Source organism: Gallinula chloropus, assembly GCF_964237585.1.
Source record: "Gallinula chloropus genome assembly, contig: HAP1_SCAFFOLD_166, whole genome shotgun sequence".
Classification (NCBI taxonomy): Eukaryota; Metazoa; Chordata; class Aves; order Gruiformes; family Rallidae; genus Gallinula; species Gallinula chloropus.
This window is the reverse complement of record NW_028168824.1, coordinates 82571-100759: the sequence shown is the minus strand read 5'-3', so window position 1 is coordinate 100759 and position 18189 is coordinate 82571. Positions and strand designations below refer to the sequence as shown.

The window sequence follows — 18189 nt, the reverse complement described above, 5'->3', positions numbered from 1 at the left end:
GGAATCACTGATCCCTGGGCAGGAAAGCACATCTTACTCGTAAGGCTGAGGGACTTGGGACTCTTTAGCCTAGGTGAGACTGAGGGAGGATCTTACCAGTCCTTTTAAATACTTGTAGGCTGGGTGTCAGGAGAACAGGGTCAGTCTTTTGACAGTGATGCCCTGCAACAGGACAGAGGCAATGGGTACAAAGTGAAATATAGGAAGTTCCAGCTAAACATGAGGAGGAACTTCTTTACTGTGGGGGTGGCAGAGCTCAGGGCCAGGGCTGCCTAGAGAGGTTGTGGAGTCTCCATCTCTGGAGACATTCAAAACCTGCCTGGACTGTGTCCTGTGCAACCTGCTCAAGGTGACCCTGCTCTGGCAGGGGGGTTGGACTAGATGATCTTCAAAGGCCCCTTCCAACCCCGATCATTATGTGATTCTGTGAAACAGCCTGAGTACAGCTTGTGTATAGTGTAGAGTCTGTGTAAATGCTGAATTCTCTGCGAGGCCCAGTCAGGATCAGGTAAGTCTTAACTAGCTTTAGTCTGGGTTTGGCTTGGTAAGAGGGAGGTGAGCAGAACATTTTAGTAGATGGAGGAGCAAAAGGGCAAAGATGAGGCAGGAACATGGCAGAGCAAAAGAACAGCTCAGGGTAGAAGTTGCTCTATTGGCAGCAAATGTACGTGATTACCCTCATTTTTAGGGAAGAAAGAACATTAGCTTCTGGTCTGCTCAGTCTCTTCAGGATGAGTATGGGTTTCGTCTGATGCTTGCAGATTTCTTGATTTCATTATGGTTATGCTTCTGTAGTCTTCTTAACTTCCCATGACGTGTAATATTATATTTCTGTTTGTTTAGTTTATGATAGAAGTCAAGAATTCCAATAAATCATCCGTTCCATCTGACTGGGTTATGGTTAGTAGGTATGTAAAATGTCTTTAAAGTTTGCTGTATTTTAATATATAAGGAAAAAAATATAGTATGGGCCATTTTGGTTTTACAGTTAATTAGATACACATTGTCACAGCTCCATGTGTGTTTGTGGTTTGGGGTTTCTTTAAACTAAAAGCAACCAATGAAAATGGTTACATTGATTTATTGCCATAGTAAGTTTTGCTTAAAACCAAACAAGACCAAGCTGAAAAACCGGAACTTTTAAAAGTGTTTATTTTTAAATAGTACTTAATGTTTCAAAGCAGATGTATTGGCATGAAAATTACGGTTTTGATTCAGTTGTGCCTGTAGATTGTAGATATACATTTTTCATAAAATTTTAGTTGTTCTTACTTTATTCAGAAAGGTAAAAGTAGCTGTGCAAAATATCTCAGTATCTAAGACTTAGTGTATTAAAAATGTTTTAATTTTATTTGTTCATACAAACAAGCTTTGCTTGCTTTGTTACTTAGTGTTGTGTAAGCATGATTTTAGATAGTTTAGATACTTTTTCCAGTACATGAAACAGAGGTGAACTGGAAGATCATTTATTATTTAAACAGGTAGAATACCTTATGTTATGATGTGTACACAGAGCCATGTCTCATCAGAAGTAGGCATAATAAAGGTGAACTCTGAAGCGATGTTCTATTCACTTATGCAAGAATTCGATATTGAAGTGCACAGAGTAGACAGAATTAAGGCGATGAAGGAAAAATACAGCTATTCTGGATATTGTAAAAGAATGCCTGGGAATGCCAACATGAGTCCTTAATGGAAATACATAAATAAAGAGCAAGTGCCTTAAATGGAAACTAGTATCCATGCAATACAGTCTGTATTTACTAAGTTTATTCCAGGTTTATTGTGAAGTTTCAGCTTTAAAGTAGAAATTTTTTTGTTGGAGGTTGTTGTATATGCAGCCAGTCAAAGAAAAATCATCTTTGTGAAGCCTGTTGCTGAAGAGAATTTTGTGAGATATATAAGCTTCAGTGATACATAATACATTGTGAAAAATGCAGCCTTCAGAATGGGCAGCAGTACAGTAGCCAATCACTTTATTCACAGTGAAGATCACTGGTATCAATAGAGTTTGGTACCACAATAAAAGAACTGGCTTTTTTACCGTGCATTTTCAAGGCTCAGAGTGAGTTAGAAAACTAGTCCAATTTTGCATGTAGATGGTGTAACTGATTGCTTAGTAACCTTGATTTCCTATTTGGCTTCTCTCTGTTTTCCAGCACAAAAGCTGTCAGCCGTTTCCACTCGCCGTTTGTTATAGAAAATGACAAACATCTGAATCAGCTCCGGGAGCAGCTAGTCCTTGACTGCAACGCTGAATGGCTAAACTTTTTAGAGTGAGTTGACAAAATAGACTCATTTTTTATTATTTTATTTATTGCTGTAAGAACAGAAGAAGAAAGAGTTTTATCTTAACAAAAAAAAAACAACCAAAGGAAAAAACGCAGTTGATAACTCAGCTATGCTGCCCATGGTAAAATACTGTTCTTCAACATAAAGCATTTGAAAGCGAGACCTTTACACACTAAGTCCTGAAGGCAGCAGTGATGTCTCTAGATTTTAAAATTCTGATGACAGCACACTATTAAATATATACAGTGGCTCTCAAAATTTGAAAATGGAGTGAAACTGAATCTAGTACAGTGTAACTGAGATGAGAATAGAATTTATTATACAACAATTGCAGTGTTACAGTTTTTCAGTTAGGAATGTTCAGGGTGTTTGGGCAGTTGCTTGTGTGAGTGTGATTCTCCCTACCCCTGTATGGAAAGCGGCCTGGTGAGCACTTCTGCTAGCTCCTTCAGCACCCTGGGATGGATCCCATCTGGCCCCATAGACCTGTGTATGTTAAGTTTAAAATATATTTCTCAAACTTCTGAACACCTTTAATTTTCAGGTGTCAGGTTATAAATCACTGCTTTACTTCCAGGAATTACTAGCACACTGAAATTATCCCTCAATTCTTGCAATAATAATTAACTCACTTGTGCTTTTTTCCATACCACAAAAACTTCCTTCTGAAATTGCCTCACTGGATGTAACTGATGCCAAGTTTTGCCTCTTGGTAGGAACCCAGAGGTTCTGTAAACTTTATTAGAAACTGAAATTCCAATTCACTCTTCCAGATGTATTGCCTTTGCAATACCATAAAAATAGTTACATTATTTTTTTTGTTACTATATTAGCTATATAAGTTTTAGTAGACCTTTCTTTACTTAGATCTGCTGCTTTTCATGTTCACTTTGATGATTTCAATAGTGTCATATGATAGCAGCGTACAGCAAGGAAAGATGTGTAGAGAGTGATCTTCCCCAGCCCTCCATTTATTTATTTATTCATTTTTGCTCCCTTACTTGCTTTATATTCCCCAATTGTATCTTTGAGGCTAGGAGTGGAGAGAAATAAATTCTACAGTACTAAAAGAATGAACTCTGCTTTCTCCTGGTAATGTTATTGTTGTACTAGGGGCATCGGTACCATAAATGGAAGGTGAATTCTTGAATTTTCTATTGTACTTACCATATTTTATTGATATTGTAGACAAATCCTGTATTCAGGCACTTCAGGGTTTGAGGGGTTTTTTTTATTGTTTGGAGGGGGGGTTATTTGACTGTAACTTACAGCTGAAGTGAATTGGCAGTTGCGATTCAGCTGCCACTGTGATAAACAGTGGCATTTTCAGAGACCTTATTTAGGCAGCAGGGATCAACTGTGGACCCTTTATATGCTATTAAATGAGTTTCATTTTGCCGCCTTTTTGTGCTTAAAAATAATGCCCTGTTACAAGGGAAGCACGAAGTCTGCTGTGAGCAAGATTGTGTCCTCATACTGTAAGTTAATACACTGCTGGGAGATTTGAATTCAGAGTAATTTAGAGACTGTAGAGAGCTCTGTGAGAAGCATGCACGAGGTGTATTTTGACAGTACATTCCTATCTGTATGAAATGATTTTTTTTTTTCCTCTTTTCTTCCTCCTGTTATTTTCCCCTGTTTTGGTGTAGCCATTTCAGTGAACATTATCACCCCGTGTCTAAAGCACTTGGTCACCTAGCAACTATCGACTGTCTGTTCTCATTGGCTCAGGTGGCTAAACAAGGAGACTACTGCAGGTAATAAATGTTTAATTTTTATGTAAGATTTTATAGGGAATTATGAGAGAGCTTTTTAAATAAATTTGATTTTAATATGTGTACCGTGATAAAATGCATTATTGAAATTGTTTGCAGTAGTTTCGACTTAATCTGATTTTGCAAAGCGGCACTTCTGGGCTTAATTCAAGTCTGTAAACATTGCGGTTTAAATTTGACATCTCATGTTTGTCTGGTTTTCAAACTGTGTGTGGTTGGTAGATGGTACCTCACAAACAGAAATATATGTTGGACTTTGCATGGAAATTTTTTTCCTCCTATTTCTTTTCTCCTCATCAAAGTCTGACTTTATAGTGTATAATACCTAAGATTTTAAGGTGTATGAGGTATGTTTCAAAGATGTATTTCAGGTAAATAATAGGTAATTAGAGCCAGCTTCCAGAGCAGGGATGGTGCCTTACCTAGGAATGTGTGTTAAATCTGATGAGCTGTGCCCTTCCCTCTGTGCAAGACCCACACGTGCACACCAGGCACCACAGCCTGCTGCATTCTGCCATGAGGAAGCATGAACCCTTAAGGCTTTCTGCCTCAGAGATTGGTCCAGAGCTGGCTCCTGATTGTGTACAATCTGCAACTTGGGTCTTCCTCCCCCTCGCAAACCCACATCCCTTGCACCTACACAGAGATAGTCAGTCTTATTGGTGTGTTTTCTTCTATATCACGAGGTCTGTGTCCCCAGAGAGACTCGACGCTCGCTGAACCACTGCTTCAGCTTGCTGAGTGCTGTCCTAGAGATTGGCATTTACTGTTTCTGAGGCTTACTGTGAACACCCTTGTGAGGGCTATCTGTTTCCAGTCCTCAGCCATTCCTTCTTCCATACAGTCCACATACTCTTTTTTTGAAAAGTGCTGTGTGGTTTTTAAATGTCATTGTGGGGCTACATTGCAAGTAATTGGGCAATTGCTTATGTATAACCATATGAATTGGTAACATTTGTGACCCGTGGAAATAACAGCAAATCATGTATTAAATGTGTGTGGATAAAGGGAAATCCACTTAGATATCCTTCTGCATTTATACAGCATTAAAGACAGTATTGATCACTTCTGGATTCTTGATCATGCCTGCTGCTAATCAAAATCTCTTTAAAAGTAATTGCTCGTTTATTCTGTATACTGAGATGAGAAAACAAACTGAAATTTTATTAATTCACTGTGCAGTGTTTAAATAATTCACTGAATTTTAAAGAGTGGCTTAGAGCTTATAAACTGGCAGGAAGGAGACTTCTCAGTGAAACTTCAGCTGCAGGGAAGGTGTCAATAATTAATTTTGGAGGACTACTGAAGGAAAGACGGGACATCCATATTAACCAACTCGAGTATTTCGGAAGAATGTTTTTTTGATTGAGGATTGTTTCATATCATCCTACCTGAGGCAGGTAAACAAGTTGTGAGGTTGGGAGCACTGGTGCTCCACATGGTTGTTGGAGAGTAGTAAGCATATCTTGGAGTTTCAACCTGTCTCTGGAACCCTGCTTTGGGAGACTCAACCCTGACATGGACAATGTAAGGCATTGGGCTCCCAGGACACAAAGTTAGATGCCTAACTGGTGTAGGTAGCCCAGAGATCATCATCTGAAGTTTGAGTATCCATTCTGCAAGCAGTGAGTTTGTTTAAGGAGCACCATTGAAAAGATGCATGAATAAAGGACGTTATACATTCCAGAGCAATTTCCACCCCCGTCCCCCAGTTCTCTCTTACTGCATGACATGTGATTGTCTAACTGGGACAGGGAAGAACTTTTAAATGACTGTGGCTGAGGGCCTGCCTCTGCAAGCCCCATTGTGTGAAACCAGAATAGGCAGAGTCAGCAAGGCTCATGGCATCTGAAACTCACATCATATTTCACAGTTACGTGTATGGAGGCTTGAGCAGTTAGGATAAAGACAATTATGCCCAAAGTAGAGGGCAGAATTATAAAATGGCAAATGGATCATTCAGCTGTTATGCCTCTCTTCTGAATGCAAAGTGGAGAAATCCAGAAGGAAGTGCTTCTAGGGATGTTCTCCCTTTTAGGACTATCATATTACAGCTCCAAACAGCTTACCAGTTCATCAAATGGAGGGTGACATTTCCTTTCTTTATCCCAAAGGCCTAAGACTCTGTCCATATTGGTTTAATCTCAGCTATTCAACTGCTGGAAATATCTTCGTGCTAAAAAGAAACCAACCCACACCATTCTTAACTTGCACCTCTTTCTCCAGTGCATTGTGCTCCTAATATGTCATTTATTTTATCTCCATGTTCTTTTCAAATTGCATCCTCATTCTTCCACTCAGGAAAAATCACGCTCCTCGCGTCTTTTCTTCCCTCCCCTCTAAAGTCCATCCAAAGTGTTAGTTAATTTCCAGTAAAAAAAATATGTGTCTTTATTCCAGTATTACTCTTTTACTCAGCTGTCGTCACTTTCCTAAATTACTGCTCTTATTTCAGAGTGATTATACTTCTTGTGTAACAAAATGTTGCTGAGACATGACACCACATTTACCTCTCCATTGAATGCTGCACTTCAGTTTGCAATGAAAAAGTAAATTTAAGTTGCAAGAGAACAAAAGGAAATCACAGTCATAATTTAGTGGAACATGCTTCTTTTGCATTTTTCTCTCTGTGAAGAGCACACAGCTCTTGGAGGTAGAACTTTGTTGATGTGAAGATGTATAACGTGGAATTACACATGTATGACTAGACACATAGATAAATTTGTAGCTAAGGTGGAAGCATTAAAGGCAAAACTTTTTACATGGTTTGGAGATGAGAGAAGAAAGTAAGTAGTATTGATCTGGTTTGCATACTAATCTCTGAAAAGGTACTGTCATTTCAGTATGTCAACTTAAATAGTAAGCTCTTTCTATAGACTGTTATGGTTTGATGACTCATATGTTTGGGAGTTGCTGTCACATTATGAGAGCTGCTAATGTTTATAGGAGAGTTACAGCTCTGTCATACTGTACTCTTTGATTTATATCATTTAATGTGTTATCAGTCATAATATACAAAGTTGGACAATTATTTTTCCACTCCCCACACTAGTTAGGGTTTAATGCAGTAGCAGGTTGGACTAGTTCAGCAAGATCATTCTGAGAGTATGAAATGTGTCTGCAAAAGGTGGCACTTGCAGAAGCCACTGTAGTGGTGGGAAGAAAGCAGTCCCCTCCAGTTTGTGTATTTTTGCTACTGCTTGTTCATTTTGTAGTTCCTAGTATTCCTTTAGAATACAACTAAACAAACGAAACATTCCCTAGGGAGTGGAAAAATGAAGAATTCTAAAATTTTGTTACCCAATCTGCTAATACTTTTTTATCACTGAATGAAACCAGGGAAGTCCTTAGAAATATTTGACAGCATTAATTAATTTTTGTCATTTCTATTTTTTTCCTACCCTTCTTCAGGCTTTAGCTGCAGTACTTCTAAGTAATCAGTTACAATGAATGTTGAAATTAATGTCTCTTCCTTTCTGCAGACCAACTGTGCAAGATAATCGTCGAGAAATAATTATAAAAAATGGGAGGCACCCTGTGATTGATGTGCTACTGGGAGAACAGGATCAGTATGTTCCAAATACCACTAACCTTTCAGTAAGTACTGAGAAATGGTTTGAGCTTCAGCATCATCCAAGGGGGGGAATTTGGCATCTGCATCCTGGCCACGAAGTTAAAATAAATAATTTAATCATACAGCTTTCTGCTTGGTTGCATTTCAGAGAGATATGGCTAGATGTGATCACATCTGTTGTGTCCTTTTTCTGCTATCTAGCAGCCAGACACTCTCTTTACAACGTTGTTCGCTTTTCACGGCATTAAGAAAGATCACAGGATCACAGGGTTGCAAAAGACCTTTGAAGATCATCAAGTCCAACCAATCCCTTCCTAAGCTAAAACAGATGATCTCAAAACTAGGAAAATAAAAGTTTAAAGTGGCTCTTTTTGAAAAACAAATTAATAATTCCAGGGGTTTTACCAGTGTTATCAGAAGAAGTCTACATTTTGTCATAACTTTATGTGAGATTAGTGGAACTTTTTAATGTTCAAATGCACAACAAATGTTTCCATGTCTTACAGGCTCACTTTCCAAGACAGTTCTAAGATAGCTCAGATCATTTTTGGTGGTATTACTTTACTATGTGTTTTCCTTTCTTTCTGGAGGTATTGATTTCATGCAGCCTTTTTTAATCTGACAGAGCAGATTTGGAGCTCTGACTCTTGACTGTGTAGTGGCAAGTCCATTCTTTGTAGATTGCACACTGGTTGGAAGAAGCCTTTCATATTAACATATGCTAAAGATCCCCCATGCTTAGCTTGCAGGCAGTGTGTTGCCCCTAAGTCTCCTTCTGGCTGTTGTTTTCTGCAATAGAGAGTGATGTTGAGAAGTAGTAAGACTCTTGCTTGTTATTGTTGCCAAGTCGTCAAAGAAAGTGGGTAGGTTATTTCCTGACATTTTCTATGCAACATTACCTAAATTGCATGACCTACATTACCTAAAATTGCTATAAATACACAATTACCACAGGTAGGAAATATTGTCATATTTTACTTCACTTAATCTGTTTCTGATAAACATCTTTTATTTTGTTTCCTCCTTTTTTTTTCATCAAAACCTAAATTTGTTTTTTTAAGTGGCATGCCCTTTTGGCGTTTTTTATTAAATATTTACCTTTCTGAACCTTTTTTTAAATACTGTGTTTCTGTTCTTAATACAAAAAATGCACTGAACTGTGTACACGTAACTGCTTTTTCATACAGTTGATATATAAAAGGTATGTCAGTGTGGAGCATGGGCTGTGATAAATACCATTCAAATGTGTATGTATTTCTCTGGAGATATTTTTAAACCATGTTATATACTGAACAATGATACAGATATTGTGCAATACATCAGGGAATGTTTTCAAAATTATTTGTCAACTCCAAACAAACGACAGATGGCATTTACAGAAAACTCATCATCTCATTTAGTAATCATCATGCACTTTCCCCTGTTAGCCCCATTCTTATGTTGGCTTTCTAAATACTGAATATTACAAAATCAACTGATCGTGGTGGAATCGTTTTTGCCTCTACTGTTAGAGTTCTGTCTTTTTTGAGAGAGGTAGGTGGGAACCCAGTTTATTAAAACGTGTCTGGTTTTAAGCTGATGTATTTGAATCAACAGTAAAATGCAATTGCTGTCATGTTTTCAGCTGAAATGTTGTCAAATAACTAACTTTAGGAAAAGCTTTCTTGCAGTGCCCTGAAATAAACATCTTATTTTTCAGTTCTCCCTCTCTCATCCAAATATTCATGGAAATTCTAACTTCATCCATAAATTCCACTAAGATGTTAGCTTATGGTTCTGTGCAATTATAAGGGCAGATGGGCTCTCTGGTCTGATGTTACAGCATATGTTCTTTCTGAAAGCTGGCTTTGCAAGCCAGCCACCAGTGTCAGAACATGGCTGGAGGGACCCCAGAGGGATACCAAACACATGGAAGAAGTTTGTGGGTTCTAACAGATTAACTCATCCTGGATTTAAGTATCTGTAATTCTGTTGTGTTGAGCCAAATGGTGGTCCTGATGAAGTTTCAGTTGCTGTATTGAAACTACACCTCAGAGACTAGAATGTTGTGAGTTTTGTTCTCATGTAGTCATATGCATGTTATTACTTCCATTCTTTATTCCTGATAATGACATTTTTTGGGTTTTGACTTTATTGTGACTTCCTTATGGACAGGGTTTTTTTTTTTCCAGCAAAAGCTAAACAGTTTTCTGCATTGACCTAAGACTGATTCCATCCATCTTTTCTATGATGTGGATTATGACATGTGACATATAAATCTTATTTGCCTCCCTCTTAACAAAATGAAATCCCTGTAAAGATAATCATGTTTATTCCTCAGAGATATGTTGTTGTCATCACAGTGCCTGGTCAGTTCCAACTTCCCTAAGTAGTGTGTCTAATGTTCATTATGCTTGTCCTGTCTGACATGCCCCGCCTGTGGAGCAGTGAAATATGCTGACTTTTGGTTAGTTCATCAGTTGTTGGATTTCATTGTATGTATGTAGTAGAAAGTAAAAACTCTAGTTATTCAACATCCTTGCATAATCTAATTTCCTAGTTTTGATGCAGGCTGTGATAAGGCTTTATAGACTCATTGATGAGTTTTAATTTTGTATTAGCAACTGTCTTCCACCAGAAGATGACAGTTTTATTCTGGAGCCATAGACCTACAGCAGTACTGTAGGGACTTTTACAGCTGAGACAAGCTCTTGCATCTGATTCATTTTTCTGTAAGATTTCAGTGGTTGGATGCACCAGTCAATCAGAGATTGGATACAATCTGCTCACAATATCTGTGTTGCAGTCACGTATTGCCAAACTCAAAAATGTCTTGATTTCTTCTTGTAGCCCTTCTGTTTGAATGTGTGTGTGTGTTGTACCAAGGCAAGCAGTTATGAAGGGGTCTAGGTCTGATCTTTGGCTGCCAGATTTCCCCCCCATTTGGCAATGAGAACTCCTTAACTGGAGCAGAATCCAAATTAGGACAGCACTGGCTGTGCTGAAAGCTGGTGAAGTTCCCCCTTCAAATGAAATTGTACAGATGCTTCATGGATTCTCTTGGTTCCTTGATGGACCAAGAAGGTTCTCCTCACTTTGTTTTGCTCAAGAGTAATGAAAGATGATAGTGATGCTCCTCTCTTATGAGCCTGGAGTGGACTTAGGAAGATTTTTGATACGTGGCATCATAAACTCTTGAAAACTGAATGCTGTGAAGGAAGCTTTTTCAACTACAGACTGTGTCCTGAGGGCTTGTCCTTTATCCCTGTAGGCACATACACTCAGCAGCCTTTCTTAGAACAGCACCATGTGCAGGACAATATGTTTCACCAATGTTTTATGTTTCCAGGGAGATGGTGAAAGGGTCATGATAATAACTGGACCCAACATGGGAGGAAAGAGTTCATATATAAAGCAAGTTGCATTGATCACAGTCATGGCACAGATTGGTTCTGATGTTCCCGCAGAGGAGTCGACGATTGGTATTGTGGATGGTATTTTTACCAGATAATCTTTCAAACTTTGCTGTATGTTTATGAAAATGTTACTGTGGTGGGGCATGTGTGTGCACATCCAAGTATAATTTAATGTTTCACTTAGAGCTTTAGAATTTATATTTGATGTTTCCCTTTTTCATTTTAAATACGTGCATTGGTTGTTGGGTTTTGGTTCTGATTTCCTGCTAAGCTATGGTACTTGTTTTGGAGTCTTTGAATCTCTAAAGGATAAAAATGTTAATGTGTCTCTCTTGATTAAGATGCAGGTATTGAACATCATGTGTCTGAATGGACACCTCAGCCAAATTTATTCTGCCAGGTGATAGCCAAATGATGTTTCCCCTAAAATGAATACTGTCACCTCTAAAAATCAGATCGGTTTCTGCAGGGCAGCACAGTTGTACATACAGTATTTGACACTGAGAATTTTGGGGTTTTGTCCTTTCTGTACTATCAGTCTTGAACACACTTCAGGTATTTTAAAAAAATTAATAATGGCAGTTCATTTCACTTAACATGTCTCATTTTCAGGACAGTGCTGAGTAATTTTTGAAGTCAAAACTTCCCTATTTTACTGTCTAATGTTTGCCAAGGATCATCCAGCTGGTTTTCCCCCCTTTTTTTTAGTCTGTTTTTGTAATCAGCAGAAGTTCTGTGTTACTGGTGGTACGGGAGATGGAAACTTATTTGTGGTTTTAAGTTTCACAACAATTATATATCTGTAGTAGGATTATTTTTTCTGAAATTCTAGTTCTGTGATGGCAGAGTGCATTTCTTAATTTTACAAGGAATCTAAATACTGGTCATTTGGGATTGCTTCATCATATAATGATGATATGTTCTTAGGCCTCACTGTGTCATGACAAAAATGAACGCAGTTGTGCTTTGATGCACTTTGGTGCTAAGCAGGTGAATAAATTAGAAAACAATTTCTGTTATCTTTATAAAATTAATTGGAGCTGAAAATTCAAAATGGTTACCTTTTTCCCTGTCCTGCGTTGAAAGTAATTGACTGGTTGATTGGATGAGCTTTTCTCAAGGGAATATAGGACACACAAGATCTGAATTACTTTACAGAAAAAAATTACAACATTATTAACAATTTGAACATTATTTTTGCTTTCCTTTGTAAGTGAACAGAGTACTTATCTTGTGTTCACACTGACAATTTCTAACCATACTTGCAAAGGCCTGTTACTCTTAAGCTTAATCTCCCCTTTTCTCTATTTTTATTTGGCTGTAATTGCTTATTTTTGCAGAAAAATTAAGAAATGTGACAGAGTCACTGGGCATGCCATTTCATTTTGTACCTTCTAGAAAGAGAATAAATCGGTTCTTATCCTCTACAGTACCTTGAAATTTATGTATCTGAGTTCCACCTGTTCTGCACTGCATTTCTCTGATTCTACTTGGCTTTTCTCTACATTATTGATATTGTTCAGATCTGTTCTGATAATGTAGTGTGGTTGAAGATAGAATTTATTCTTTCAGGTTTCAAGCCAAGCAGACACAGAGCATGTTACTTACTGACTGAGGTTTCAGACCATTAATTTGGAGCCCAGACAAATTCTAACACAGGGGATTGACTGATTTATTTTTTTCCCTTGTCTAAATTAGCTTTGGAAGCTCAGCTAGATATGCCATTCTTCATTTAATGTGAAATGTGTCAAACACCAGATGAATATAGTAAAGAATTACTTAAAATCTTGTCATTGTGCTGGCAATTAAGAGTAAGCTAATTGGCTCAATATTAATCAAGAAGAAATTGAACATACATTGAGATAGGAAGAGTCATGCATTAGTTAAAAGGTTAACAGGAAGGATAAAAAATAGAAAAGAAGCTGAGCTTATGTAATGCATTCCTTCAGAAATCCAGGGTGGTCACTTCAGTTTGTAAAAGACTGTAAGTGGATCTGCTTGTCTGCATCTCTTTAAACTTCTCTCTTCTGTATAGTGTATTTTGAGGGAATTGATTGTACTGGTGGGACAGGCATTAACTGTGGTGTTCTTACAGGATCTTGACCCAGTTGTAGCTTTTCTTTCAGTAAAAATGCTTAAAATACTTGGATCATTTTGCTTCAGCCTATGGAGTATAGCCCTTCCTTGCTGTACATACCCAAGTGATCATCATCCATGCTGATGATTGTAGGTCAGTTGTCAGTGCTCTTTTCTGTTCTGCTGTGTTGGATTGTCAGTAGCCACAGAGTGGTCTTTTGTCCCCAGTCTGGGCATGCCTACTTCCTGCTTTGTCCACATCTTCTCCAAATCGTGAACTTTGCTCTCTGCCATGAGAAAAGGAGAAACTTAGCAGGTTCTGCAACTCAGAGGGAAAACGTGTACAGAGACTGTGCAGAAAGTTGGTACCTCTGTTTTGGTTAGTTTGAGAGTTTGGGGTAGGGTTTTTTGGGGTTTTTTTTCAGTGTTCTGGGAAGGCCTTAAAGTATGTAAGTCTAGGTTAACGTGGTGTTACACTCATAGTATTTCTTAGCCCTAGGAAGTAATTGATGAGTAGTTTTTAATGCCTGGTTGGAAGAGAAAACCAATAAATTCAGCTACCATGCAAAATGTCTTACATTGTTTCTTTAGTGCTCTCACTGAACAGACATGTATAAAGCCTTAGAAAAAGTTCTCTGCTTTTGCCAAGAACTCTGCTCTAGTAGGGAATGAGCTTGAAATTATTAGATTTTTCTCTTGACTTGCCCCCAGTTTTGGTTTGGCTTTTTTAGTTGTTTTCTTCTTCTGTGTTTTGTTGTCAGAAGGGCACATCTATGCTGACCTCCTTTTTGCACTGCCACACCAGACCACATACATGTCTTTCTGGAGAATGAGATTTTTTTTGTTGTTGTTGATGATTTTGGTATCTTTTTAATCTTTAAAAAACATTGCATGGGAAGATGTCAGTTTCCAAGTTATTTTCATCACTGCCATGGTGTGTTGTTTTCTAGCACCCCTGCTGTGAGGGATGCTTTACAGGCTGACTCTGAGGAGTTCTGTGCATAAGGAGCACCAACAGTTCTGCTGCTTGCTAAATTTTTTGAGATACTGGTGCTTTATATTGCAGACTCTTTTGTTTGTAGACTGCATCTTTGAAGTGTGAATTTATATAGATTTAAGAGATTAACATTCATGTAAGATTTGATCATGTGTTGTAAGTAGGGTTTCCATGGAAATGGAGAGGTTGCTACTATGGTTATTCCTTTGGATCTGCCTAGTATTTATGTATGATAGCTTCTCTAAACTGGCTTTAAATACAGCATTATATTAAACATTTTTAAAGATGCAAAAGGAATTATATTGGTTACAGGTACGGTGAAAATAAAAGTGATTAATCTTCATTACTGGGTGTATACACACAGTAGAGTGCTAAGGCTACTCTGAACATTTCACAGTAGTGTTGAGCATTCCATCCTAAAGAGGTATAATAGGAGAAAATCTTCTACTGCAAAATGTCCCTAAGCCCAGATGATATGCTGTTACAAGTCTGTGAATTGAAAATTTGGAGGGGTGGGGGTGAAAAGTATTCAGCTCGTGTTATTCACGTAAGTATCTTGAGTGCTCTGATGGACTCTCCCAAATCTCACCATGTTTTATGCTTAAAAATAGCCTTGAGTGTTTCCATTGATAGGATTTTGTTCCTAAACCTGAGAAGAGGGTGATAGTGGTTGTTAGTAAGCAAAAAGTTTGCATTACTGTTTGGTGGTCCGAGCTTCATAACATCAGACTAAAAAAACCACTGAAATATTCTTCATATTGCTGTATTTAAAGCTGTGTTTAGCGTAGTTTTGGAAAGATCAGTGCTCAATTTATATTGACTTTCAGTGTGATTTGAGTACTTAGTTCTCTGATGTTTGAAAATTCCTAATCAAGTTTCTCCATTCAGTAAATGGGTTGAATTTCTGCTTCAAATTTGAACATTCAATTTGTTCTTCTACTACAGTTATTCAAACATGGAAATTAACATGTTTGTGTTTGTGTAGAAAGACAAAGCAAGTGTGGAGATGTACATATGGAGGAACTAATGAGAGAAATTCTGTTGACCTAATCATGTGGTCAGAAGAGATGATGTTTAGCTGCTGAAGAAATCTGACCTTTAAAAGAGGTCTCACTTAATTACTAATGCAGTTTCTTAGAGCTAGAAAAGTACCTGTAAGTCACCAGTAGCTTTTCATGAGGGTCAATTTTCAAAATCGAGAATAAGAATGCTAGAACAACTTCAAGGTAAAATGTGTTCAAATAAACAAGGTAATTAATAATTCAAATTACTGAGTGCCTTGTATTCAAGATTCTGACTCAATTTATTAAATCACAAGCTGCCATTAGAAAGAATACTGTGAAAGAGGCCAACTCCTACCAACTCTAGATGATGGTGAAGGGACAAAGAAGAATTTCCTTCCTAGAGCGCCTACCTGCCTGGCTCTCCCTGTGTGCTGAATTAAAAGCAGTTTCACTTATATTCAGTGATCAGATGCACAGTCACACTTTGGTGACATGCATCTTCCAAGGACATTTAACACCATCAGTCAAATTGGGCTTACTGTTGAAGGTGCAGCTTCAGTTGACTGAGCTAATACATTGCGTTGTGCTTCAGTTTGGAAATTGCCTCTTGCAGGTTACGTGCCACATGCTTAAACGTTGCAGGAATAAATAGAAGCATCAGTAAGATCCATGTAGATTATCCTTTTGTGCACTTTGTCTCTTCTGAAAGTTATCCTGCTGTCTACTGATTCTCAGCATGTCTTTAATCTTCATGATAGCGAAGAAATATAGAGTTTGAGTTGTCTATGGAGGTGTATTAAGAAGAGAGAGAGGTGGTGGAGGTTGGCAGTACAGGTTAGTGAGTGATAGTGGTGGGTTGCCTGGGTAAGCAGCAGTTTAATGCTTTTGCTTTATGTAAGACATGCAGTTGCCTGCACTTCCAGGCAGTTGTCTTGGTAGAGGCTCTGTGCATTGCGTGATCTGTATGAAGGTTTACAGAACTTTGTCCTACATTTTATCCTTGTAACAGATGATTTAAATGTATTTTTAACATGGAGGGCACTCCTTATTGCTAAATCTATAGCTAGGAGATACTCAGCTCAAATTCCCCTGTGTATCTGAAAATGCTGTGAAAACAGATGGTAGTTGTTCACCTCAGCTGGGGAGGAATGGTTTTGTTCTTCTGGCTTGTATTGAGTGTCTGTATACAGGGTCTTTCTTATAGACAAGGCCACAGTGGAATCCTGAATCCGTTCTTGGGCTTAAGTGACATAGCTGTGTCACTGGCTTGTCTGTCTGTCTTTGTATAATGATTTTGAACATGTGTAATAGTTGCTCATTCAACTAAAACTGGAGTGCAAAGATCTTCAGGCAGCTGATCTTTAACACGTCTGTTTGGCATAACAAAGTTGCAGAGCCATATAAATTAGGCCCTCTGACTTTGAGCTGTTGCCATCATACAGTAACTTGATGCTTCTGATCAATGCAGCAGAAGCTGTTTCCTGCTGAGGTACTTGTGTGTGTCCCTGGCTTGCACACAGCCTACTTGTGTTTGCAGATATGGAAACCAAGGGAAAGCATCAGGTTCAGGCTGAGCTTCTGAAAGGTGACTTTGAAGGCAGTCTTCAAACCTCTGCTCAGAGACCTACCTCATTGTCCTTCACACACAGGACACATTTGTGGTCTTTGCTTTCATAAGGAGAGAGGGGAGGCAGAGGAAAGGAAAGGATGTTTTTCTATATTGGTTGAGAACTGCCAGCCTCATTTAATACTGAAATAATGAGGCAAATTCATCCTCCTGGCTGCTGGCCTTAGTTGGGTCGTTTATTTCAAGTCCAGCATCCAAGATCCAGTTCCAGCCACATACCTCGGCCAGGAGTGGTGGTTCTGAGTTGATCAGGGGGTTGGTAAAGGGAAGGAGTTTTGATTGCTACAAGGAACAACAGTGCTATTGAGATTTGCCAACTGAAGATCAACTCCTGCTATTGAAAACTGCATTTCAGGCCCAACCCATGGTAAGCATCAGCTATGTCCTCACAGCTGTTAGATGTGGTGACAGAGTTCAGGGGCCTCTCTCACCTCATTGATCTTTTTCGAGTCTAAGAAATCATCTCTGAACAGGCAGGCTTTACCCTTGAAAAGACATCCCAGGTGGCTGCATTGCTTGGTTTGCCATTGCAGTGTCATTGAGCAAGACACAGCCAGTCAGTCACAGACCAGCACATCACTCCAGCCTGGATTTTTTATTCCAGTTGAGCCTTCTTGTGGCAGAGTGGCACTCTGTTTTAGAGGCATCCTAGTAGTTCCCACCTTCTTTCTCATCTATGAAAGAGAATAGGTGTAAGGAAACAAAGCTCTTTTTGTGTTCTCAGCTCTTTGAACAAAGTGACCGTGCATGTTTTCAGTCCTCTTCACAAGTCAGTCAGTCAGCTTCCATTGTGTGTTCCAGAGTAAAGAAGAAATGGCATTATTTGTATGTATGCCTGGCTTCACATGGTGACGCTGATGAGATTAAGTCTCTCTTTGTTAGTAGGAAGCTGCTTTAGAGGCCAAGACATTTCATCACCAAGTTCCTCAATGCATCGTGCTGTTCTGCCAGCTGGTGGCTGTACTTCCCTTGCTGCTTGTCATTGCTTGCTCTGCTACTGCTCTGGTAGCACCTTTAACTGGTCCTGAAATGCACAAAGCTGACATGTGGGCCATTACACTTTACCTGTGAACACTGCATGCTTGCATGGGTAGTGAGAGCTGATGTTAGATCTAAAAAAGCAACATCTCAATGCTTGCTGATGTGACTTATTTCCATCATCCTGTGAGCAGAAAGACCTTTGTCAATCACGTGCAATGGGATTCATGAAGATGGAAGAAAGAGCACTTATGTCATCCTGAAGTGACATTTCTTCTATGAGGTGCTACAGCCGTCATGGACTCTTCACCCATTTTATTTCTCAGCCTTGGTAGTTGGTGGCACAATGAGAATTTACTGGCCAGAGAGTAAGGGAAAGCTTCTGGCTGCACCTCTGTAGGCTCAAGCACAAATGCAGAATGTGTGGAGCTGTTGGCTTGTTCACATAATCCCTCCAAGGACTGCAGGTAT

General features: G+C 38.7%; 1 protein-coding gene across 1 annotated transcript in view; it reads left to right on the top strand.

Annotated features, from left to right (window-relative positions):
* LOC311204145 (DNA mismatch repair protein Msh3-like) overlaps positions 1-18189 on the top strand; it is a gene marked incomplete at its 5' end in the record, with an annotated part of 47729 nt that overhangs the window by 11337 nt on the left and 18203 nt on the right. Inside the window, 5 exons of the mRNA XM_084280612.1 lie at positions 844-908; positions 2160-2276; positions 3942-4049; positions 7550-7664; positions 10970-11127. Of these exons, the coding sequence (XP_084136738.1) occupies positions 844-908; positions 2160-2276; positions 3942-4049; positions 7550-7664; positions 10970-11127 (563 nt within the window). The remainder of the gene's footprint in view (positions 1-843; positions 909-2159; positions 2277-3941; positions 4050-7549; positions 7665-10969; positions 11128-18189) is intronic.